General features: G+C 37.7%; 1 protein-coding gene across 5 annotated transcripts in view; it reads right to left on the reverse strand.

The window, feature by feature from the left end:
• Positions 1–1,043: 1,043 nt before the first annotated feature.
• SNX13 (sorting nexin 13) overlaps positions 1,044–25,085 on the reverse strand; it is a 104,355-nt gene continuing 80,313 nt past the window's right edge. For 3 of the 5 annotated variants that reach the window (XM_080664391.1, XM_080664390.1, XM_080664394.1), the window contains 8 exons: positions 21,480–21,587; positions 20,380–20,490; positions 13,542–13,703; positions 12,350–12,421; positions 9,166–9,311; positions 8,857–8,925; positions 6,996–7,108; positions 1,044–4,558 (listed from right to left, as the gene is read on the reverse strand). In XM_080664391.1, the coding sequence (XP_080520517.1) occupies positions 4,311–4,558; positions 6,996–7,108; positions 8,857–8,925; positions 9,166–9,311; positions 12,350–12,421; positions 13,542–13,703; positions 20,380–20,490; positions 21,480–21,587 (1,029 nt within the window). In that variant the 3' untranslated portion in view covers positions 1,044–4,310. The remainder of the gene's footprint in view (positions 4,559–6,995; positions 7,109–8,856; positions 8,926–9,165; positions 9,312–12,349; positions 12,422–13,541; positions 13,704–20,379; positions 20,491–21,479; positions 21,588–25,085) is intronic. The other 2 variants (XM_080664393.1, XM_080664392.1) reach the window with 1 other exon arrangement.

The following is a 25,085-nucleotide window of genomic DNA, read 5'->3' on the forward strand; positions in this document are numbered from 1 at the left end:
AAGGTCCTTAGCAAGTATCTTTTCTACTTTATTTCCCCTCACGGAGTTCATTATTCTGATACTCAGGGCAAAATTCAATTCTAACATCTACTAATCAGCCACTAATTTTTCATATTCTTTTTATTCCCAAAACTGAACTTTCCATTGGAATGATAGGCAAAAATATAAATAAAATCTTGTGTCCCCAATCCACTGCTTTTTCCGTTTAGAGTTAATATTCCCTAATTATAGTAGTTTCCTCCTATGACTGTTTTTCAAACCATGTTCTTTAGGTTTGAATATTAGGAATGTTATCCTCAAGCTATTAATAGTTGATTATGACAAAAGATTCTATGGATAACTAAGTTTGGGAAGTTAGGTAAACAAAGTTAAACAGATTTACTTATTATAACACTTTTCAGAACCTTTGATATAATCATGTGAATTGTGAAAATTTTAGGATTTTGGCTAGCATGTAAATCTGCATAAGTTATATAAAAGTACAAAATTATTCTCCCAAGAACATCATAGAGGGATGAATATTTTACAGTATGTATTTTGAGAAATATTGTGCCTGTCCCTGGGTAAGGTGGCAGTAATCACATTTGAGGTCTGGGAAGTCTGTGGATACAGATCCAGGGAGACTGCAAATATTATGACCAACCAGATACAGCTACATTGCTGAATAATAAAACAACTACTTTTAGAACTGAAATGTCTAAAACATTAGGCAAACTATAAATTAAAAACGAGAAAAAGTAAAAATTGTTAATAGATTATAGATCTATGGGAAAATAACTTTATAATTCAGAATGACAGGGAAGTATGAAGTTTCTTTAACAAAGTGGTAGTAAGTTACTTGCCCCATAAAAGGAAAATTAAATTCAGTTAGTTATAAGTCAATCACTCAATAGCTCATCTAGCAACCTGGATCTTGTATTGTTTGATTTCCAAAATGAAAAGGAAAAAAAAAAAATACACAGAGATACTAAAAATAAGGCCACCGAGCAAGCATTTTTTTAAGTAATAAAAATGCATTACTACCAAATAAATTCAACAAAAAGGTTTGTTAATACTTTATTAGTATTTTCTAATGGACAGAACATAACACAAACCAAATAAAATTTTTACTCTTCTTTTTTAGTTCAATAAAAATAACTGACATTCTGACTGTTGTTTCTTCTTTGTTAAAGAAGGAAAGTATTGATAGAATAGTTAGGCACACAGTTGACACTTACTGTACAATGATATGCACAAGTTATCTTTTAACAATTATAATCCTAAGATGTGCTCTTTATATTTTTCCCTTGTAATACAGGAGCCATGCTCCTATAAGCAAAATTTACTATTAACAAAAGAATTTTATAAGGAGTGACAAAGAGACTTTTAAAACAAGTCCTTAAATAAAAGGATGCAGCAACAACGGAATGTAAGTTGTTGGGTTAAGAAGACATTAGTTTAAACTAGATCTCAAAACATTAAAAATTCATTTATTTTACAATTACTCAAATACACATGCATTAAATGAAAATATTGCACAAAATTAAAATTTTAGATTGTGAAATTTATATTGTTCTTAGTTTTTTAAAAATTGGTACACTTTCTGGTAGCACTTAACTGTTTGATTTCCCCCCCAAACACCAGTAACACAACTTAAAATGAGCAAACTGAAATAGAAAAAAAGTTTTTAATGTTTAAAAAAAATTAAGGCTAACCAAGTGCATCCATTGGTCAATGGCACTATTCAGTACACCCAAATTATAGGAAATGCCCATCTAACTGCTATATTTAAATCATACAATCAAATTTTTTAGGTGAATAAACTATTGAAAGTTAATAATGATGGTTTCTAAATAGTCTGTTACCTGAAAAATCAGAAAACCCAAAGAATGATTAATTTTTATGGTTTTTGCCTACAGGCACCACTGACTTAATAAACATTCAAAAATCAAATATCAGAAGACATAAAGCCTCTTCATGTATATTTATATATGCAATAAATGCATTAAATGTAATAACTTCATTTAACATAGTACACTGTACTTATGGGTTAAATATTTTACACACAGCTTGACCAAGTCATTCAAAGAATATCTCTAATTTTAGCATGACCATGGCTCTCTCTGATGTAAAACATAGATGTGCATGGAGAAGATGCACAACTGTTTACATAGACTACCATTTGACATTCCTGCTTTTGAAATATAAACTCTCTTAACAAAAATTATTTTAAAAACCCATTTACTCAAATATTTTTTGGTATAATGCAGTTATCTTGCAGGGCTCTGTTACGAAAAATTTGCAGTCTTACACGACATCTCTTTCCCTGGTTGATGGCCAGCGCTCTTCCCATTATCTAGAAATGTTTTTTCACATGTACATACTAGACTCTTACATGAATTCTTCTGTTTACCCTTAGATTTATTTATGTCAAAAATATCCTTGAACTGGGCAGGGGTATATTTGAAAATCATTGCACTTGTGGCCATGCTGATACTTTTGACAGACATGTTTCAAACAGCCTCATTTTTAAAGCCTGGGGCATGAGGAGGGACCAGGGCAGGGAGATACACTGAGAAGAAATATTATTTCTTCCACCAGAGTTAATAAGGATCTTTTCTCTTTTGTTAAGTTGCAATGAAAGGGATTTCATTTATGTAATTCTGAGGACATGCAACACACGATGAATAGATGCATACAAGTATGCACACCAGCATCATTAATATAAATACGATTATTATTATAAAGCTTTAAAGGAAGGCTTTACTCTGCTATTAGGCTTCACTCTTTAAGTAGGACCTCAGTGAAAACAAGACGATAATATCTTGTTCCATTCTCAAAGCTCCCAAATAACTGGGATACCAATACTTTGTCCCTCTATATTAAGCACCCAGGCGTTCTTTTAATACCAGGATCTTGGCTCAATGGCCCGATAAGTAGCTTCACTATTTTAAGGTTTTAGTGTTAAATATTTTTAAAACAAAAAATGCTGACACACTCAAACCCTTAGTAGTGGAAGTGTTTAAAACTATGCAGAAATCCTGCATACAAAGGATAGAAAGACTTCCAAGATGGACACAAGGAGAAGGAGAAAACTAAGGGAAATGCAGAGGCTCCAAAACTGGAAAAGGTATTTTGTTGTTGGTATAAAATTATTTGAGGGACTTAAATGTATACACTGAGGGGTTTTGCCAACTTGCTTTACTTAGTAGGATTTTACATTATGCAAAATATAAATAAAAGCATATTTTAAAAAATATTATAGTTCTGTTTTTCATTTTCATATATGTACACTATAATAGAATTAGGGATTTGTATGTTTACATATGACTAATAAACTCATTTAATCCTTTTATTTGCTATTTTTAAAATCACCTAAGGTATGTCTAGATCACACAATTTAAAATTATCAAATGGTAACTTTCAATAGAGTGCTGTTTCCTTTCATATTTTCATTATTTTTAGAAGGACAGAAATTTTTGGCTGTCTTTCAACAAATTATACCCCTACTTTATAATGGTAATCTCTTAAAGGTAAAGAAAACTGCAATAATTTTGAAACTTAAGTGAGAGCCACCATATGCTTCTTTTTTTTGCGTACAGAATACCAAAAGAAAATGTGGATTGAGTACCGTAAGAGCAAAAGAGAGCCCTTAAAGCACATTAGAATCAATTAAAGCTAGTTTTATACCAGTGAACAAATCCAATCATTCTGTTTCTGATTGGTTTTATTTTATACTAGGTTTTATTTTATGTCACAGAGCTATAAATTTGGGTATAAGGTTAATTCATACCTTAAGGGCATTCTGTCACTTTCCCCAGACCCAAAATAGATGTTCCAAAGATCATTCATCTGGCTAACCTACAATATATCAAAATTCCAAGAGACCTATAAAATCATTATGCAAAACAAATCCCTCCAAATCATACATTGCACAGTCTCCCACTTTAGACAAATTAGCTAATGTATCTGTGAACCGTTGCTTTGTGCTTTCCTTGGCTCTCATACATACACTCTGGCACTGTGTCATTGCTGCAGAATGCTGATTAGCTTAAAACGAAAGAGACAGACGTCGTTCTTGCTCGAGATGGGGGCAGTATCCTCTCAGTGTTGCAAAAATATGCACCAAAACATTTAAGACACGGCAACTCTCTTGGTAGTGATGGATTACAGACAAGGATGAAAAAACCACAGTTTTGTGGATGTATTAATAATCTATTTGAAACATTAAGAGACTGGTGCAGGCACAACAGTATATGAGTTAAGCCCCAGAAGATCTGTCCATACTTTAGTTCTGGAAAAAAGGAACACCAGCTTCACAGATTGGAGTGTCACCTTTTCTGCAAAGAAGGCGCTTGAGATGTCTGAAGTTTCTGTTTATATTTCTGCATCTGCATTGATCGTGAATGCAGTTTGTTGAAAAGTTCACGGAATTTATACTGTGGAAATAAGGTTTCCAAAAAGCCTTCCAGGAAGACATAAACCATTCTCCTATTTAACTGGTTGTGCTGAAACATTTCAAAAACACGAAGAATACCTTTCCGTGTTGTCTCAGCCCCAATAATGTGCTTCAGTTCATCTACATAGGGGGGAAAAGAAACACAGTTCATTACTCAAATAAAGGAAGCACAAGGCCTACTAGTAAACTATGCTCTACGTTAAACCAAGTATGCAAAGAACACAGCAGAGTAACTAAAAAGTACTAGGTGTTCAGTTAATGCGTTTCAGCCATGTATTGTAACTGAGATTTAAAATTTATACATGTGCATGCATGCCTCCAATCACTGATGCAATAGATACTGGGAGACATGACAGCACATGAGAAAGAAATGGGACCCAGCTCGGGAACCCCAATGAGAATTACAATCCAGTCCCTTAACACATATACTATATGATACTCACCTACCCTGAGTTTGTTGCTTTACCTGTAAAATGGGGATTTATAACAACCAATATCCTTATAACTCTAAGGATTTATAAGGCTTTAATTAAATAATGTGAAAAGTGACCTATAAACTCAAAAACATATTCTTACTATGTGTAATGCACAATGAGAAATACGCTATAAGGAAATTATGTGTGTAAGCTGACATATGATCTCAAAAAAACCTGTGACACAGTAACAGTGCCATTAAAATACATAATATATAAAAATGTATATGGAGGGTAGAATTCTACATGAGAATATAAGGTAAGGTCCGTTCCAGGAAGTAACAAATGAAGTGGACGTTGCTACCTGGGCAGGAATTTGACAGATTCAACCAGATGAAGGATTCGCTTTGGTGGAGAAACATCAGTGAGTGAGCACTAAGGGCACAAAACCAGGCAGATGCCAGGAGTAGGGGTGGTGCCATCGGCTGAATCGAGGGTTTCCCTTGAGAAAGTGGAGAAAAGAATGGGACTGACAGTGCTGTGACTGTCAGGATGAGCGAGTTTGGAGTTTACTCACAGGCAACATGAGGCCACTAGAGATATTGGAGTATGGGAACAACACGTATGATTATTCTTAGTTATTCATAATCAGGACCCCAATAGTAGTACTAGGAAATATTACTCTGGTGCTTGTGAAAGAAACACGCAACTTCAAAAGGTATGTTCCTAACTAGGGGTACAATACAATTTAAAACAAGTGAGGGATTATGCACATATATTTTTATATCTACCTTCACTTCCTGCAAGTCTTCACATAAGTGTCATCTTCTCAGGGCCTTCCCGGTCACCCCAGCTATGTCTGCAACTTACCTGACACCTCCCTTTTCCTGCACTCTCTGTTGTCTCAGCACTTTCCACTATGGAACATACTGTGCTATATTTATTGTTTTGTCTGTTTTCTGTGTCCCTTCACTAGAGTGTTAGCTCCAAGTAGGCAAAGATTAGAGCAAAAAATAGTGTATGGCACATGATACGCTCTCAAAAAACACTTACTGGATAAATACATTAAGAATTCTTTCAGCTGCATAACTGAGTCAGTCTATAGCAAGACCTAATGTATTCTAGTGGTTTATTACATAATATTTTAAGTTATTGTGTCTTTTTTTTTCTGAAATGTTATTTCTATAATTTGCTTTTTATATCCAAATGCAACAATACAGTCTACAGGGCAGAATTAACAGCCATGTGGCAAGTTTCCAACTTAACTGACAGAAGAGAAAGTTGATTATTAAAATCTATGGTGGAAATTTAGTTTTAAATTATAGAAGAATAGGTATTCTATGATATTAAAGAACTTAACAAATATATCTTTTAGATTCTCTACATCCATAATTTAAATGTGGAGAGAAGATACCTAGCTATGTCAAAGATATTCATAACCAAAGAAGGGACCAAATAACCACGCAGCCACACAAACTGCTTGTCATATTACATACCTTCTCTTACTGAGAGAAGACAAAAGGGACAAAGTGAATTTAACCTAGTGAATAGCAGTGTTCTAAAGAAGTAACTCAAATTATACCACAGGATGCCATTATGTGTACTTTCTTTGAGATCATGTTTTAATAAAGATTAATATTGGATCAGTCAGTTGTTCCTATGTAAAGGGATTCTTTGAAAAAAGAACAAATATTCTTCCTAAAACCTCAACCTTCAGATTCCTTTATTAGCCCTTAAGTCTGTTACATATTTTATTTATCATCAAATTGTCCTCATAATATTTTAAGGCAGCAAAGTGAAGTGGTTGAAAGCACCACTTTTTTTCAAGTGGTTGAAAGAACTGGCTTTCATATCATTCAGAGCTGAGTCAGAATCTCAACACTTGCTTATCAGCTATAAACTTTGGGTACCTTACTTAATCTCTTTAAGCTTCTGTTTCCTCACATATAAAGTTGCAGCATTAACAGTGCCTAGCTTCATAGCATTGTCTTGAGGACTGGTTAAGAAAAAACAAGGATGGCCAGAATAGTGCCTCATATATGGTAAGTAATCAAATGGTAGTTGTTATAATCAAGCTAGAATGCTCAATGACAAAAATTCAGAACTACAAATTAGTGAGTTTTTTACCCAACATGTTCACTCACCTGGCATAATTGAAAGTAGTTTAGTTTTTCCTGCAATTCTTGTTCTCATTCGGATAGCTTTATCTCTGCATGGAACAGCTTCTGCTAAAATGCCATTTGGCCAAAAGGCATCTCTATTTAAAAAGATTAAATTTTATAACTATTTTTATTTTCTAATAATACAAGTTGGTACAATTATTCCAATTTTCTACAGACACAAATGTAAACAGAAAGAGGAAATATTTCTGAAATTTTATAAAAGTATGATATTCAACAAATAGAAACTAAGTACAAGGTTCAATTTTAGGTATAAAAGGATACACACAAGAAAGATACAGATGAATTCTGCCCTGATATAACTTATAAACACTGAAAAATGATTAAGATAGCAAAACGGAATACATAAACTATATCACAGCATTTAACTTCAAAGTAGGCCTCTCCTCTCACTGAGATTGAACATCTCATCTAAATACAACCCACAACATCCTGAATTTGGGTAGAGTTAATCTCCCTCAGGTCCTTTATCACTAAGCCAACATAAAACAAACTCTGCACCCACACCTTACAGCTGGATTGAGTACAATGTTCCTTTCACACATATAATCCGTTCTCCTTCACTTTCACAGCATGCTTAATTCTTGTTCCTTATTTATGAGGCCAAAAGCAGGAATTCAAGCACAATAACTAAGCTTCCGTCAGGGAATCTGGCCTAAGGGAGAGAGAATACCCAGAGTGGTCGTTCTTAACTTTACACATTAGAAACACCTGGGAGCTTTAAAACTCTTAATGTGCAGGCCTTCCAACAGATTAATTAAGTCAGGCTCTGGAGAGAGGCCCAAGCACCAGCACTTTGTAAAGCTTTCCAAGCGATTTCACTGTGCAGCCAAGGCTGAGAATCACTGCTCCTGAGGAACACCATTTACCTGCCCTGAAACAGAATCAATGTGCCAGGACAGTGGTCCAACTTTTGATAACAGTATGGTATAGAGCAGTGGTCGGCAAACTGCGGCTCGTATAGAGGAAAATGTAGCTTCAGATTAGAGAAACCCGGTTCCCTGTTTCCAGCACACAAGCTTTTGGCCAAACTGCCTAACTTGTCTAATCCTCAATTTCCTCCTAACAAAATGGAGACAAAAATCCCTATCTCGTGAAACATGATAAAACCAGAAAGTGTACATAAAGTTGGCACAGTACCAAGCGAATAGTGCTTAATACTGATAGCTCCCTTCTTGCTTCTATCATTTTAAAATACACCATGCCATGAATATTGATGTCTTTGGTTATCTTTCACTCCTAGAAAAGAGGTCCATTTCTCTGCTACACCAGGCTTTTCTTGAAGAACTGCTTCAGAGTCCCTGGTGATTGGCAAAGTGCTAGGCATAAAGGAGGGGCTCGAAATATTTTTACAGAATGAACATATAAACTGGACTATAACTGCTCTTAATGTGTATTCTTTTCAGAAGTTCTAATAGTTAAAAAATTAGACTATGGCCAGAGACATACATACTTTTTAAAGTTTTCATTTAAAATCAAGGTTAGCAAACAAGCGAGAAAAAGAAATCCCCAACACTAGGTATTGGATTATATGGCCATGCCTTGTCCACACTGGTATTTCAATTATTTTAAAGCCACTTTAAAATGCAGCCTAACATCGTAAGAATTTTCTTTTATGCTTTTTTCTATTCTGGTTTTAAAGAAAACAAAGATCAACATGCCCATGTAAAAGATGTTTATTACAATTCTTACAAGTCTTTTGGCTCATCAGTGATAACTAAAAACAACTTTATGGCCAGGAAGAAAAGAAAAGCAATCAGTTAATTAGTGGTAACAATGCTAAACTCTGTACTACCTGAAAGAAGTGACTGTGTCTTAGTTATACCTGAAACGTTTCACTAAGTCCGCTACTTGCTCAGGTGAGGTCATCCAATCAACATGGTCGACTATTTTTCTGAAAGTAAAGAAATTTATATACAGTCAAAATTTTAGGTGAATAAAATAAACACTACTTTATGGAGTAATAAGCAACTTAATTTGCATATAAATAATCTCTGAGAGAAACAGACTGCTTTAATAATGTTCTTAAAGGGCCCAGAGAAGGATAGTCTCCTAAGAAGGTTGAACAATTTACTTTCAGAAGTAAAAGTTTAAAAGCTAAGTTAATAAATGAAGAATAAAAAAAATGTGGTACCTATTAATAGTATCACCATATGTGGCTCTAATAAGCTGTTGAAGTAGGTTTTTGATATTTCTTCGCAACCACTGATTTCTCTCTTTTAAGTCGAACACTTCATCCATGAGAAGCAGCATTACCCTAAGCGGAATATTGTCATCCACCTGACAATGTATGAGAAGAAATAAGCATGTTTAATTGAGTTACCTACCTACCATAAATTGTCACTTCACAAAATTATTGCTACCATTTCACAGGTCAGAGAACAAGTTATATTATAGCTTGCATAACCTGACATTTCATTCTAACTTAGAAAAGACATTTTTAAAAGTCATTTTGACAGAATACAGAATTTTACAGCCCTATAATGATGAGTAAATTCCATGACTATAATAATGGTCTTGGGGAAAGATTACTGGCTCTTTTACTTTTAGTAGAGTCTGTATTAGTTGGATAAGGCAAATACTAACCCCTTTGCCTATTTCCTGGGACATCTTTTTCAAAAGAACAAAGTAATCTCAACATTCCTCCTTATCCTATACTAGTAGCCCTGCGCACGAATCCATGTGCCAGTAGCTCTCTGTGGGGTCTGGCTGCTCCGCACCCGCTGCCCAGAGGCTCTCTGTGGCCCAGAGGCCCTCCACAGCTGGGGTGGAACACTTGCCTCGTCGCCATGGCGACGAAGCAAGCATTCTGCCAGGCCACTCACGCAGCCCGCTCTTAGCAGCCCCCCGCCCCCTGGGACTGGGGGACTACAGAGGGGCTGAGAGGACTGGACGCCGCCATCCTTGTGATGGTTAATTTGCATATTATCCTTTTATTATATAGGATAAAAAAAGCCTAGTATGCTAATGATATGCTAAGGCTGCTCAACCACTTGCTATGATATGGACTGACCACCAGGGGGCAGACAGTTGACCAGTTGCTATGATGTGCACTGACCACCAGGGGGCAGATGCTCTGACAAGTAGGTTAGCTTGCTGCTGGGGTCTGGCTGATTGGGCCTGAGCAAGACAGGCTGGACATGCCCAGGAGCCCTCCTGCAGCCCTTCCCCAGCTGGCCAACCTCCTGGGTCTCTCCCCGGCACTGATTGTGCACCAGTAGGGTCCCTCGGCCTGGCCTGCACCCTCTAGCAATCTGGGACCCCTTGAGGGATGTCAGAGAGCTGGTTTCGGCCCAATCCTGGCCAGGCCAAGGAACCCCACTATGCATGAAATTCATGCACCGGGCCTCTAGTTTAATATAACAAAACACAATCTACACAAAATGTGTTGTGCTTGGTTAGTGAGTTTTATATATTTAGGTATTTTCAGGGAAAAGAGTTGAATAAAATCTAGTAAACAGCTAGCAGTACTAAGACGTATTTCTCTAAACTATGAGAATTTTAACATTTAACCAGTAAAAATGTGAACACTTTTATAATGGGAATATTTGATTAACAATGTAAAAAGTAAAGGAAGACAACTAGAATGCTTTGATGCAAAAAAATATATACAAAGCCAAAACAGGAGCAGATTTAGAAATGTGACAGAATTGCATATAATTGCCAGTTAAGCTTATAACTCTTTCATCACTAAGATACTCTCCCTAATGATTTCTTCATCAGTGCTGTAACTTAAACAATGAGAAAACAGTATGAATTATACATTTTTCACTGTCGTGCTGTAAACATTTTCTTAGTGTACCTTCCCTTTCACAACATACTGAAAGCTCAGAGTTTAACCAAGGGGCGGGGAACATGGTAGTGGGGGAGATGAGGAGAGATACATTTCATTACAGAGGCAAAATAAAAACTGTTCTCTGATCAAGTACAATCGAGTTTGGTGCCACATGACAATTCTAATAAAAGGTTAAACTGTAAAAACCCTTAACAAAAGATATGATGTTATGGATATTATACCATAATATATTCTGATATAGTCTTAAAAACAGAGTAAAATATTGTATTTTAAAAGACAGTTTATCATAAAGAAGTTTAATGAGAAGATGAAGGGAAATAATTATAACTGTAAAATAAATCTGCCTAATACAATAGAATAGGGCCCAGACCCAAACATATACAATAATCTGATTTGTGACAAAGGAGAAGCACAGAAACTGGGGAAAAGAAGGCCTTCTCAGTAACTGGTGCTTGGGTCAACTGGACCCCTACCTCATCCATACACAAAAATCAACCTTAGATGAATGCCAAATGTTAAGTTTCAGCATGGTAAAACAAACAAAAATATTAAAGGAAACCACATACATTTGTGACCTTGCAACAGGTACGATTGTATATACAGTTAACAAAAGCACACAAAGCAATACACAATCTGACAAAGAATTAATATTTAGATCATATAAAGCACTCTTACTAATCAAAAGACAAAAACAGCCAAGCCAACAGAAAAATAAGGAAAAGCACTAACACAAAAGACAAGACACCAAAAGGCCAATAAACATATGAAATGGGGTTCAACATTTCAGTCATAAGAGAAATAAAAATCCACATGAGATACAAAAACCAGAACGGCTAAAGATAAAAAGACACACACTGGCAGGCTTGGACTACTGGAATTCTCATGCACTGCGGAGGGCAGTGAAAGTGGAAAAAACACTTTGGGAAACTATGGGACAGTATCCATTAAAACTGAACTTTTGCATACTCTCTAACCAAGCAATTCTACTCCTAGGTACAGCCCCAACAGAAACATGTTTATTTTTTTAATCAAAAGACATATACCAGAACATTCATTGGAATACTATTCATAATACAACAAATAAATTGTACTATATTTACAAAATGGGGTACTGTAAGGCCACAAGAATGAAGAAATTACAATCACACAAAACAACATGAACAAATATCACAATGTTGAGCAAAAAAAAAAAAAGCCAGACTTAAAGGAGTACGTACCTTATAGTTTCATTTACATAAAGTATAAAAGCAGGGTGGAAGTCAGGATAGTGATTACCCTTGGTGGGGGAGAGCATAGTGACAGGAAGAGAGCATTAGGGGCTTTCTGGGGTACTGACAACAATCTGTTTCTTGTTTAGAGTGCTAATTACATGGACATGTTCAGCTTGTAAGAATTCATCAAACTCAACACTTACAATAAATGTACATTAATGGTAGCTATATGTTATTATACTTCATTAAAAAGATCTGTCAAGTGTGATTTGAATCACAACTGAATACTACCCAAAATAAAATTAACTCACAGTATCATCAAGTTGAGCTGAGACTCGACAATGTTCAGGATCTGAATCAGTCTTTGGAATTAAAGGAGGCATCTAACATAAAAAAAGAAAAAAGAACAAAGTTAACTCACAGACAGTGAAAGAACAAAATATAATAATAAAACAAAACAATTATCAAACATAATAAATGGCATTTGATTTGATATATAGTATTTAAAAAGTATTCACAATCTATAATTAGAAACGAAGTGTGATTATTTCATTACTAAAAGATTTTTTTTTTTCAATGCTTAACTTTTTAGTTGGAAGGGGAGATTACTTAGTCAAAATCCCATACCTTTTTGAAGAATTTAAAGCTAAGAAAGGTTAAATGATTTAAAGACCAAAAGTTAGTAACACAGACAGGGAATAAAACTCCAATCTTCTTTATTTTACCACAGAGAGCTTGATAGTATGTTAACAGGATAAAAAAACTAACCCTTTTGGACAAATTGTGGTAAAAAAGGACAGGAAGAACAGTGCTAGCTGATAATCATTTATCAACACAGGAAGAACCATCAAGATCACCTATTATAACCCTTTCATGTTATTGATGTGGAAAAAGAAGCCTGGAAAAGTTCAGTGACTTTGTATGAAGTCACAGAAGTGGCACTGGAAATCCTCATTTCAGTGAGTGTACTTCTCATGATTAGAAATGAAGGTGAAGCATCAGAGAAAGTATGAGAATTAATAGAGAAGTATGATTGACACACACTATTTTAGAAGTTGTCTCTTACAGTAAAAAAATTCAAAATTCTGTTTCTGTATATTTCCTCTTCATTCAAACTGATCTAATGAAAACTATAATAGCTATATGTTTTCTTCCATAATCTTAATTATAACAAACAACTAGATCAAAATTTGAAGGTACAAATCATGAAACAACAAACTACTTGGTCCACTACCTGTACTTTACCAATTTAAAATATCTGTTTCACACAGATTTTAAAATTCTACCATAGCGGAGAATGAGAAGTGACTGGATTTTATAGTATACATTTTTGGTAAGAATGTATTCTCTTTAGTTTTTTTGTTTGTTTTTTAATTCTTTATGAGACTGTATGTTAGAGGGCTTTGAACTTCTGAAAGAAATAGGTAAATCTAAGCAGGGACTCAATAAATTTTAGGTGACTTAAAAATAATTTGCTTTAGACATTAATGCAAATTACCTTACCTTGAAAAATGATTGCTTTATGTCTTGACCTAGTCTTTCTGACATTCTGCCCATGTTGTCTGACATTTTTGTCATTCCCTCTGCCAAGCTATCAGGAAGGGATTTAACTGCATTGGAAACATTCCTCATAGAATTTCGAAGTGGATTCACAAAAGTGTCCATCTAAAGAGGGAAAGATATTATACCAAGACTTTATTGTATCAGATCTGTTATTCAACTGAGAAGTCTGTGAAAACACAGAGTGTAACATATGAAAGATGCAATAATTTTCCAGTCTATAATAGCTCATTTCATTTAAAAAGTATGTCCCTAACTGTGTCTTTGATGTGTCTTAAAAATGTATTTTCACACACAAATGTATAACTAAAAATGTGAGTGATAATGTTATTGATAGAAAATAAATATAAACTGTGGCTGCCTTATTTAATAAATTCTGAAAATAAAATTTTTCAAAACAAAAACTGATGCAAGTGGCCCTAGCAGGTTTGGCTCGGTGGATAGAGCGTCGGCCTGCGGACTCAAGGGTCCCAGGTTCAATTCCGGTCAAGGCCATGTACCTTGGTTGCAGGGCACATCCCCAGTAGGGGGTTTGCGGGAGGCAGCTGATCGATGTTTCTCTCTCATTGATGTTTCTACCTGTCTATCTCTTTCCCTTCCTCTCTGTAAAAAATCAATAAAATATATTTAAAAAAATGATGCAAGTGGAATTAGCTATAACATCCTTCTGCCACAATTCAAGGCAACAATGACAGATATTTTGAGGAGATACTGAAAAGTAAACAAGCTGATAAAAAACCGAAAGCTGAAATAACTAACAAGTGACTATTTAAAATTAGTTTTTAAAAATAATTTTTAGGATACATACATTCTATGTAGGGAATTTGAAATTCATTATGAAGAAGAAAATAAGAAGTTGTAAACCAGATATGTAAATGATATCTGTATAAGGAAAACACAAAAACTATAAAAGAAAATATGATCAGAGATATAAAATGGAATAATCTCCAGAGGATTTGGACAGTAAAATAGAAATGTGGCAGTACAAATGTTCGATAATTTCAATGAAGAAAGGGAGCAACATCTAAAGAACCAAAGCAGGTGAATACTGAACTATCCAAGGTTATAAAAAAAAGGCGGGTGGGGGTGGATACAAAACCAGTCATACCAAACTAAAAGAGTATTTTCCAGAAAATGCTGAGTCTCATAAAAACTACCACAAAAACAAATTATATGCCATGCAAAAATAAAAAAGCAAATGGTAGAAAAACTGAACCCCACTCTTTAAGGAACATGGCATAATGTTAATACATGATATAAAGAAGAAAAAATTACTCTTAATATGCTTTTGTAGTTTCCATCAAGAAAAGCACTCTGGAAAGGTAGAATAAGACAGCAATAACAACAAAAAAAAACAACTGAATTTCAAAAATAACTGTAAAAGGGACAGAGTTTTGGTTACTCCCCAGCTTAAGTTGAGCCAATCCTATCTAATAAAATAGTAATATGCAAATTGACTGTACTTCCACTACACGAACAAGCCACGCCCACCAGCCAATCAGGAGCGAATATGCAAATAAACCCAACCAAGATGGCTGCAGCCACGGAGAGCAGGAGGGAGGCTTGGGTTTCCCCAGCAATGGAGGAAGCCAAGCTTTCTGCCTGCCCTTGCCGGCCTAGGCCTCCACTCAATGCTACAAAGTTTCAATGATAGAAGATAAATAAATCCCAACAAAAATGGCGGCAGCCATGGAGCTGGAGAGAGCAGGAGGCTAGGGCTGCCCCAGTGATGGAAGAAGCCAATCTTCTGCAGCCCTGGCATGCCTAGGCATCCACTCCAGGCTACAAAGTTTCAATTATAGAAGATACATAAATCCCAACAGAAATGGCTGCCGCCACAGAGCGAGCAGAAGGCTTGGCTCTGCTCCAGGCTACAAGGTTTCAATTGTAGAAGATAAATAAATCCCAGATACCAGGGCCTCCGCTTGGGTTGCTGGGGGTGTATGGCTGGCCTGCAAACCACCACAGGCCCCTCGCCCAGGCTGCCCCATACCCCAAGGGAACCCCCACCCTGATCCGGGACACCCTTCAGGGCAAACCAGCTGGCCCCCACCCATGCACCAGGCCTCTATCCTACCTAATAAAAGAGTAATATGCAAATTGACCATCACTCCAACACACAAGATGGCTGCCCCCATTTGGTCAAAGATCCTGCCCCCAAGTGGACACAAGATGGCTGCCACAAGATGGCCAGCAGGGGAGGGCAATTGGGAGGGACCAGGCCTGCAAGGGAGGGCAGTTGGGGGCAATTAAGCCTGCAGGGGAGAGCAGTTAGGGGTGACCAGGCCGGCAGAAAAGGGAAGTTGGGGGTGACCGGGCCTGCAGGGAAGGGCAGTTGGGGGGGGGGACCCCAGGCCTGCAGTGGAGAGCAGTTGGGGGGGACCAGGCCTGCAGGGGAGGGCAGTCGGACATCCCTCAAGGGGTCCCAGATTGGAGGGTGCAGGCTGGGCTTAGGAACACCCCCGCTCCGTGCACGAATTTCGTGCACCGGGCCTCTAGTAGAGCTATAAAAACGCTTGATAGAATATACAACCTATAGGGAGACCTTGTCAAAGTACAACAATTTAGAGTAGAAACAAAGAACAGAAATGAGCATGAAGAAAGGGTTTGAACAACACTACCACTGGTGAAAAGAAAAATGGAAATAAAAAGGATAAAAAGATGAAGTGTGTGTCTGTCTGTCTGTAATTCTAATTCTATACACAGTAAATTTTGGTTAACCATGAGAGTACTCAGATCAATCAGATCATTTTTTCCAACACTGACATTATTGCCAGGAGTTTTTGTTTAACAGGAATGACATTATAAATGAACTAATATAAGAGCACAAGCAGAATTAAGAGAGATAAACATGAAACTACGACATTTAAAATGCACAGCTTGAGGGAAAATTGTCACCTGTCTACTAAGTTATAGAAGAGTTAGAATTTCAAAAGCATAGAAGGCATGAATTTCACTTTAATCCACAACCTACATTAAAAACTATCTGATAAATCTATCTTCCCACCCCCAGAATCATCAGTCTGTTGCACACTTCCATGTCTCTAGATCCATTTTTTTTGTCAGTGTATTTTGTTCATCAGATTCCACACGTGAGGCAGTGAAGGCCTGGGAAGGGGAGGAGTGAAAAGAAGGGGTAATGGAGGGGAAAAAGGGGACACCTGTAATACTTTCAACAATAAAGATTAAAAAAAAAATATTGACAAGGAACAAACTGATGGTTGCCAGAGCGGGGCTTGGGAGGCTGGTTGGAAAAGGTGAAGGGATTAAGAAGTACAAATTAGCCACAGCTGGTTTTGCTCTGTGGTTAGATCGTTGGCTCATGGATTTGCACTAAAGGGTTGCAGGTTCAATTCTGATCAAGGGCAAGTACCTCAGTTTCAGGACAGGGCCCAGGAAGCATGCAAGAGGCAACCAATCAATGAGTCTCTCTCACATTGATCTTTCTCTCTTTCTCTAACCCACTCTACTCCCTTCCCCTCTCTCTAAAAATTAATGGAAAAAAATATCCTCAGGTGAGGATTAACAACAACAACAAAAAAGTACAAATAAGCAGTTACAAAATAGTCATGGGGATGTAAAGTACAGCACAGGAAATATAGTCAATAATCTATAATAATAAAAGCATAATATGCTAATTAGACCAGACACTTGAACGACCTTCCGGATGTCCTTCCGGACAAAGCTGCTGTGGTAGGGGCTGAGGCAGTGGTGGTTAGGGGTGATCAGGCAGGGAGGCCAGCGGTTAGGGGAGATCAGGCAGGCAGGCAGAGGTGGTTAGGGGTGATCAGGCAGGCAGGCAGGCAGCTAGCAAATGGAAGAACAGGGATTTAAACCAAAGGCTATCTGATCCCAAAGTTTGTATTCTCACCCACAAAGCTTATCTTGCCCAATTTTAGCACTTAATTATTTATTGTTTTTTTTTTAATAAATCTTTATTCATATTATTACAATTATTTCTCCTTTTTCCCCCCATAGCTCCCCTCCACCCATTTCCCACCCCACCTTCTGCCCTTACCTCCCCCCCACTGTCCTCATCCATAGGTGTATGATTTTTGTCCATTCTCTTCATGAACCTCCCATACCCCTTTCCCCCTGAGAATTATCAGTCCACTCCCTTTCTATGCCCCTGATTCTATTATATTCACCAGATTATTCTGTTCCTCAGGTTTTTAATTCACTTGATTTTTAGGTTCGCTTGTTGATAGATATGTATTTGTTGTTCATAATTTTTCTCTTTACTTTTTTCTTCTTCCTCTTCTTTAAGAATACCTTTCAGCATTTCATATAATACTGGTTTGGTGGTGATGAACTCCTTCAGCTTTTTCTTATCTGTGAAGCTCTTTATCTGCCCTTCAATTCTGAATGATAGCTTTGCTGGGTAGAGTAATCTTGGTTGTAGGTTCTTGCTATTCATCACATTGAAAATTTCTTGCCACTCCCGTCTGGCCTGCATAGTTTCTGTTGAGAAGTCAGCTGACAGTCGTATGGGTGCTCCCTTGTAGGTAATTAACTGTTTTTCTCTTGCTGCTTTTAATATTCTCTCTTTGTCTTTTGCTCTTGGCATTTTAATTATGATGTGTCTTGGTGTGGTCCTCTTTGGATTCCTTTTGTTTGGGGTTCTGTGGGCTTCCTGGACTTGTAAGTCTATTTCTTTCACCAGGTGGGGGAAGTTTTCGGTCATTATTTCTTCAAATAGGTTTTCAGTATCTTGCTCTCTCTCTTCTTCTGGCACCCCCATAATTCTGATGTTGGTACGCTTGAAGTTGTCCCAGAGTCTTCTTACATTATCTTCAACTTTTTGGATTTTTTTTTTTTGCTTTTTGCTTTTTCGGTTGAGTGTTTTTTGCTTCTTTGTATTTCAATTCTTTGACTTGATTCTTGTGTTCCTCTATTCTGCTTCTGGGTCTCTGTATAATATTTTATTTCAGTCAGTGTATGTTTAATTTCTAGTTGGTCCTTTTTCATATCTTCGAGGGTCTCGTTATATTTATCGGCCTTTTCTAGGATAGTCTTAAAAAGTCTTATAACCGTGGTTTTGAATTCTATATCCAGTCGTTTGTTTTCCTCCATTTCTTTCGTTTGTGATCTGATTCTTTGACCCCGCATTTTCACTGATTCCCTGAGTTGGTAAGGTAGATATTTGTGCTAGGTTTCCAATATGGCCCAGTGGGTCTGCTTCCCCAGTTAACCTGAGGTGGACACTCTTGGTGCACCCCTTTGTGGACTGTGTGTACAGCCTTGTTGTAATTAAGTCTTGATTGTTGTTGGTATCACTGGGAAGAATTGACCTCCGGACCAGTTGGCTGTAAGGATCAGCTGTGTCTATGCTGGGAGAAGTTCGGTGCTGGAGACAGCCTTATAGGATTAGACTTGCCAAATTGCAATAGCCTCTGTGCTCAGCTTGGATGGGGTGGAGTCTCAGTCTTGGCTTCCTGTCAGCCTTGCCCTTGCGCGCATGTGCGCTTTCAGTCCTCCGCCTTCCCCAGCTCGAGTCTCTGCCTGAGAGTCCAGACTCCCCCCACAAGAGCGTGGGTCCCCAGGGGCTCGCCTAGAACTGGGGTTCACTGCAGTCAGAACTGGGGCTCAGTGCCGTCAGGAGCCTCTGACTCCCTTCCACTAGGGAAAGCCTGTGGCAACTTCCGTAGCCTTTGTGCACACTGGCGCGCGCGCGTGTGCGCACTTTCAGTCCTCCGCCTTCCCCGGCTCCCGAGTCTCCGCCCGAGAGTCCAGACTCCCCCCACAAGAGCGTGGGTCCCCAGGGGCTCGCCTGGAACTGGGGTTCACTTCAGTCAGAACTGGGGCTCAGTGCAGTCAGGATCCTCTGACTCCCTTCCACTAGGGAAAGCCTGTGGCAACCTCCGCAGCCTTTGTGCGCACTGGCCCGCGTGCGCCTTCAGACTTCTGCCTTTCCCAGCTCGAGTCTCCGCCCGAGAGTCCAGACTCCCCCCATAAGAGCGTCGGTCCCCAGGGGTTCGCCTGGAACTGGGGTTCAGTGCAGTCAGAACTGGGGTTCAGTGCGGTCGGAGGCTTCCTTCCCCCTTCCGCCAGAGAAAGTCAGCCAGGCTCTCAGCCGCCCTTCCTCTCTACGCGCACAAAGACCCTTTGCCGTACCTCCAATTCTATGTGAGCTTTCCTCTTTCCTTCTAGTTGTAGAATTTTCACTCAGCAAGCTTTCCTGTGGTTCTGGATGGTGTCCGTTCTGTCTTTTAGTTGTAGTTTTGAAATTGTTGTGCAAGGCAGCAGTTTAGGTGTTTACCTATGCCGCCATCTTAGTTTCTCCTGGCTGATTCTTATATGTCTATTTATTGTTTTAACCTACTATCTTATTCCAAGTATAGGTCTTGCATCCAAAAAAGAAATTTTAAATAATAAGGATTTTACTTAAGCATAAAAAACATACCCTATTTAACACTTTTCTTATTCTTACTCCAAGTTAAGACATTTCCTCTTAGTAAGAAACAGTTCCTTCTGAAGCTAATGAAAAGCTTGTGACCTGTTTTAGGCAAACCTTCATCAATGCATCATTTCTAAGTTTTTTTTTTCCCTTTCTTTGAAGCTACTAGTACTGCTGGATTTAATCCACATGTAAAGATAGCACTTTATGCTTATTAGGTCCACCTATTGAAAGCTTAGTAAAGCACAGAAGATAAATATGCCATGATACATTTAATACAATTGTCTAGTTTTAAAACATACTTGAGTATAAATTTATTTCCTTATATTGAAAACAAAGTATGAAAACAGATCTGTAAAAAAATCAATGCAATCGTCTGCTTACCTTGCGAGCAAAATCCCCCTTCCCTTTACTGTAGGCTTTGTTCTCAAGGAAATCATACACATAGTGAGCCAAAACTGGGGATGCTTTCATCATTTCAGGAGTTAATAGTAACTAACAGGAAAAAAGGGTAAAAATTTTAATTTTACATTTAAAAAATAATTATGCAGTTAAAGTCATCAATGACTATTAACATTAGGATATATACTATTCTCCCCATCTGCTATTTTGACTTTCAGTGCATCCTATCTAATAAAGAGGGAATATGCTAATTGACCATCATGCCCTCACAAAGATGGCAGTGCCCACAGCCAATAAAGATAGAATATGCTAATTGACTGCCACGCCCTCAAAGATGGCGGCACCCACAGCCACAAGATGGTGGCGCCCAGTACCCTCAGCCCCGCTGGGGCAGCAGGCGCGTGGCACAGCTGGGCCCATCCCAGGAGGGTCTGGCCACTCTGCACGCCTGCCTCCAGAGTCCCGTAGTCCCCTCAGCTCCCTAGCCCCCCAGGGTGGGCCCGAGGCGCAGGCAAGCCACCGATGGTGGCTGCCCAGCCGCTATCAGAGGCTTGCCTGCGCCTCGAGCCGGCCCTGGGCTCAGGTAACCAGGGCCAGCCGAGGCTTGCACTGCCGGCAGTGGCAGCGGCAGAGGTGTGATGGGGGCGTCACCTTCCCGATCGCCAGGTCACCTCCTGCCCCCGAGGGCTCCTGGACTGTGAGAGGGGGCAGGCCGGGCTGAGGGACCCCCCTTCTAGTGCATGAAAATTCACTGGGGCCTCTAGTCTAATATAAAAGTTGTCCAGATATATTTACTATCCCATTTTCAGGTTTTACAGCTAATCCTAAAATCCACATTAGTAAATTATTATGTTATTCACATAATAATTTTAAATTTAACATTAATAGAAAGTACATTAAAAAATCCAGGCAAACACTTCTAAATGTTACCAAAAAAAAAAAAAATACTGTTTTCACCAACAATATTTCATGATATAACCTAACATCTAGCTTAATTCCTTCAATGAAACACGTTTTGACATACTGAGTTCATTAGCTATATTAAAATGAAAATCTATGGGTAAAAATAAACATAAACTTACCTGCAAATATGCATTAAGATCCTTTTTTCTCTTTTCTAAAAAATCCCTATCCATATTATTAAAAGTCTTTTTCCCAGGAAGCTTCAATATACTTGATAGATTTTCAAACTAGAAGATAAAATACATTCAATAATCTTAATTTTTTAATAAAAGAGAAAAGTATTTCCCTAGTTACAATTTATCTATATATTAAAAGCATCTTGAAACAGATCATTTTGCAATATATTTTACTAAGCAAAAATCAGAAAATAGAAAACTATTTTCCAAATATGTCCAAATCAGTTCTTTTAAAAATTTTTTATTTTAGTTTTCTCATCACCATTTATCCCCTCTATGCCTTCTTCCACCTCCACCTATCCCCTTCCACCTCCGCAATCATCACACTGTTGTCCATGAGTTCTCTCTTTTTTGCTCAATCCCTCCCCTCTCCCATCCCACCCCCCCTCTCCCAGAGCTGTCTTCCTGGTCTCTACTACAAGTCTGTCTCCATTTTGCTTGGAAATTTCTTAAATTCCACATATGAGTGAAATCATATGGTACTTGTCTTTCCCTGACTGGCTTATTTCACTTAGCATAATGTTCTCCAGGTCCATCCATGCTGTTGCAAAGGCAAACCACAGTTCTAATGTTATATGTTATAAAGTAATTTCAATAAAGAATGACAAACATGGACAGCTGATGAAGATGGGTGATATTCACATGGGGTGTCATTTTAATACTTTCTATAATTTTGATATTGTTCAAATTTTTTATAATAAAAAGTTTTAAAAATATTGTCTATAACAATCTTTTGACTTGTAAATAAAGTATTAGCAAATAAGTTTTTAATGATCAAAGTTATGTGTTTCTGGCTTGTTAAAAAAATCTTATAAAGAAATATTTTCATATTGATGACTTCAAATAAATTAATTCTTGTAATGGCTAATTATTAAAAGTAGAAAAGGAAATTTTTAAATATAGCTTACAACTATATTACAATTCTGTATATACACAGCTGGAGTACTACACTGATACTTTCCCTCCAACCACATGAAAAATAAAGTGCTAGATTACTTAACACTTGGGTGCACCTACAAAGCTCCAGCTATGCAGTAATCTGCTGTGCCTCACTGACACACAGTTTTAACCACACTAGCTACTAACAAACACTGTAAGATGGAAGTCATTTAGCTAGTGATTGTGCCTGGCCCACAGCCTAGCATCTGAAACTTCAAGCAGCCTCATTGCTTTTCCCATGTGATACATATTCTGAAGTGAAACAACTTTCTAAAACCATTCTCTGTTCAAAAACTCATTCATTCCTGGAGCAGAGATTAAAGAGAAGAGGAATGAAAAGGTGTAGGATAATTTTCATCCCCAAACTGGAATATTCTGATAAATTAAATGGAATGGCAAATCAGATGGTTGCTTGGAGCAATAATGTGAACAAGTTCATTGTATGTTACACACGAAAGGTAAAAGCAGTTCTTTTGCTTCAGGCAAGGTAGGGGGGAAAGTGGAGAGGCAATTTACAGGGGAGAAGTTATGCTGTAGTAATATTCACAAATTTGGCGATTCACAACACTATTAGAATATGTCCTTCTTGGATATCAAATGGCCAATGGATTAAATTTTTTAATCACACCTAATAGACGTAAATTAAAGTTTTCAAGGAGTCCTAAAATATTTAATTTCCTGGAATATTATCTACATTATCTTAAACTATGGACTCAATTTTACAGAACGCACAGTTTACTCTGGCATTACCAATATGTTATGGACTGAACTGTAGTTCCCCAATATGAAGACCTAACCTCCAGTGTGTCAGAATGTGACTATGTGTGAAGAAAGAGCCTTTAGAGAGGTGATAAAATTAAAACAAGTTCTTAGGGTGGGTCCTAATCTAATCAGGCTGTTGTGCTTATAAGAGGATGAAATTTGGACATACAAAACACCACCAGGAATGAGAGCCCACAAAGAGGCCATGTGAGGACACAATGAGAAGGGCAGTCACTAAAGGCCAAAAAGAGGCGCTCAGGGATAGATAAGACCAAAACTGAGACCTGGCCTTCTAGCCTCCAGAAAGTAAATATGAGAAAATAAATGTTTGTTGTTTAAGCCACCCATTCTGTGGTATTTTGTTAGGATGAAATACACTATGGGAATATAACAGTATCCAACAAAACAATTTATTTCAGAAACTTTAAAATATTGAACATTATTAATAAAAATAAATAAATGTTACAATAACAGTTAATTTCTTAAAGTCTAAATTATCAAACTCCTTTTAAAATTATCTGTCTGGAACAGAGGTACTGATGATTAATAGTTTCTAAAGTATTGTTATTATAAAAGAAAAAAATGGGAAAATTTTATACTTCATATTGACATATTATAAACTTGGTATTTGAAAGATTGTTTATAAGTACAAGGTAGGCCATTCCTGAAAAATAATATAATTCTATGCCAAAAATTCATAAAAATATTTTTTAAAGGTATGTTAAAGAAATTGGAAATTGCCGAAACCGGTTTGGCTCAGTGGATAGAGCGTCAGCCTGCGGACTGAAGGGTCCCGGGTTCGATTCCGGTCAAGGGCATGTACCTGGGTTGCGGGCATGTCCCCAGTAGGGGGTGTGCAGGAGGCAGCTGATCGATGTTTCTCTCTCATCGATGTTTCTAACTCTCTATCCCTCTCCCTTCCTCTCTGTAAAAAATCAATAAAATATGTTTAAAAAAAAAAATTGGAAATTTACCTAAAGAACTCACAAGAATAAAAAAAAATATTAAAATGCTCACAAAAAACTCAAATACTATATGTAAATCATAGACATTCCAAAATCGAAGGTTTTATTTTTCTACATGGAATATGTCAGGTTTAGATTCCAGACACATTACTAGAAAATCTAAAAAACATTTTTGAAATTTTATATCAGAAGGATTCAAAATGTGTTTATATCCAGGCGCAAAAATACATTTACTCAGTCACTTTAATGCATACTTAGTATCTTTTAAATCACTACTTTTATCTATACTTACAATTCACTCAATGAAAAAGACATGCACAGTATCTACTGAAATATAAACTCCTAGAGGCAAGGACCTGTATTGTTCATGATTATATTTGCACTAGAGGCCCGGTGCATGAGATTCATGCACTCGGGGTGGGGGGGCCCTCAGCCCAGCCTGCACCCTCTTGCAGTCTGGGAGCCCTCGGGGGATGTCTGACTGATGGCAGTTGGACATCCTTAGTGCTGCCGCAGAGGCAGGAGAGACTCCCACCGCTGCCACTGCGCTCGCCAGCTATGAGCCTGGCTTCTGGCTGAGCAGCACTCCCCCTGTGGGAGCGCACTGACCACCAGGGGGCAGTTCCTGCGTTGAGCGTCTGCCCCCTGGCGGTCAGTGTGCGTCATAGCGACGGGTCATTTTGCTGTTTGGTTGATTTGCATATTAGCCTTTTAGTATATAGGATCATTGAGAACTGTGCCAGGCAGATAGGAAAAGCTCAATAAATATTTGTTAAATAAATGAATGGGGAGTTCAGCCCATTTCTAAAATAATGTGACATTTAACATTTTAATTATTTCCTTTTATTTTTATACATCTTTATTCATAAGGACAGACTCAAAA

This window comes from Plecotus auritus (genome assembly GCF_963455305.1).
Source record: "Plecotus auritus genome assembly, chromosome: 4".
In the NCBI taxonomy this organism is placed as follows: Eukaryota; Metazoa; Chordata; class Mammalia; order Chiroptera; family Vespertilionidae; genus Plecotus; species Plecotus auritus.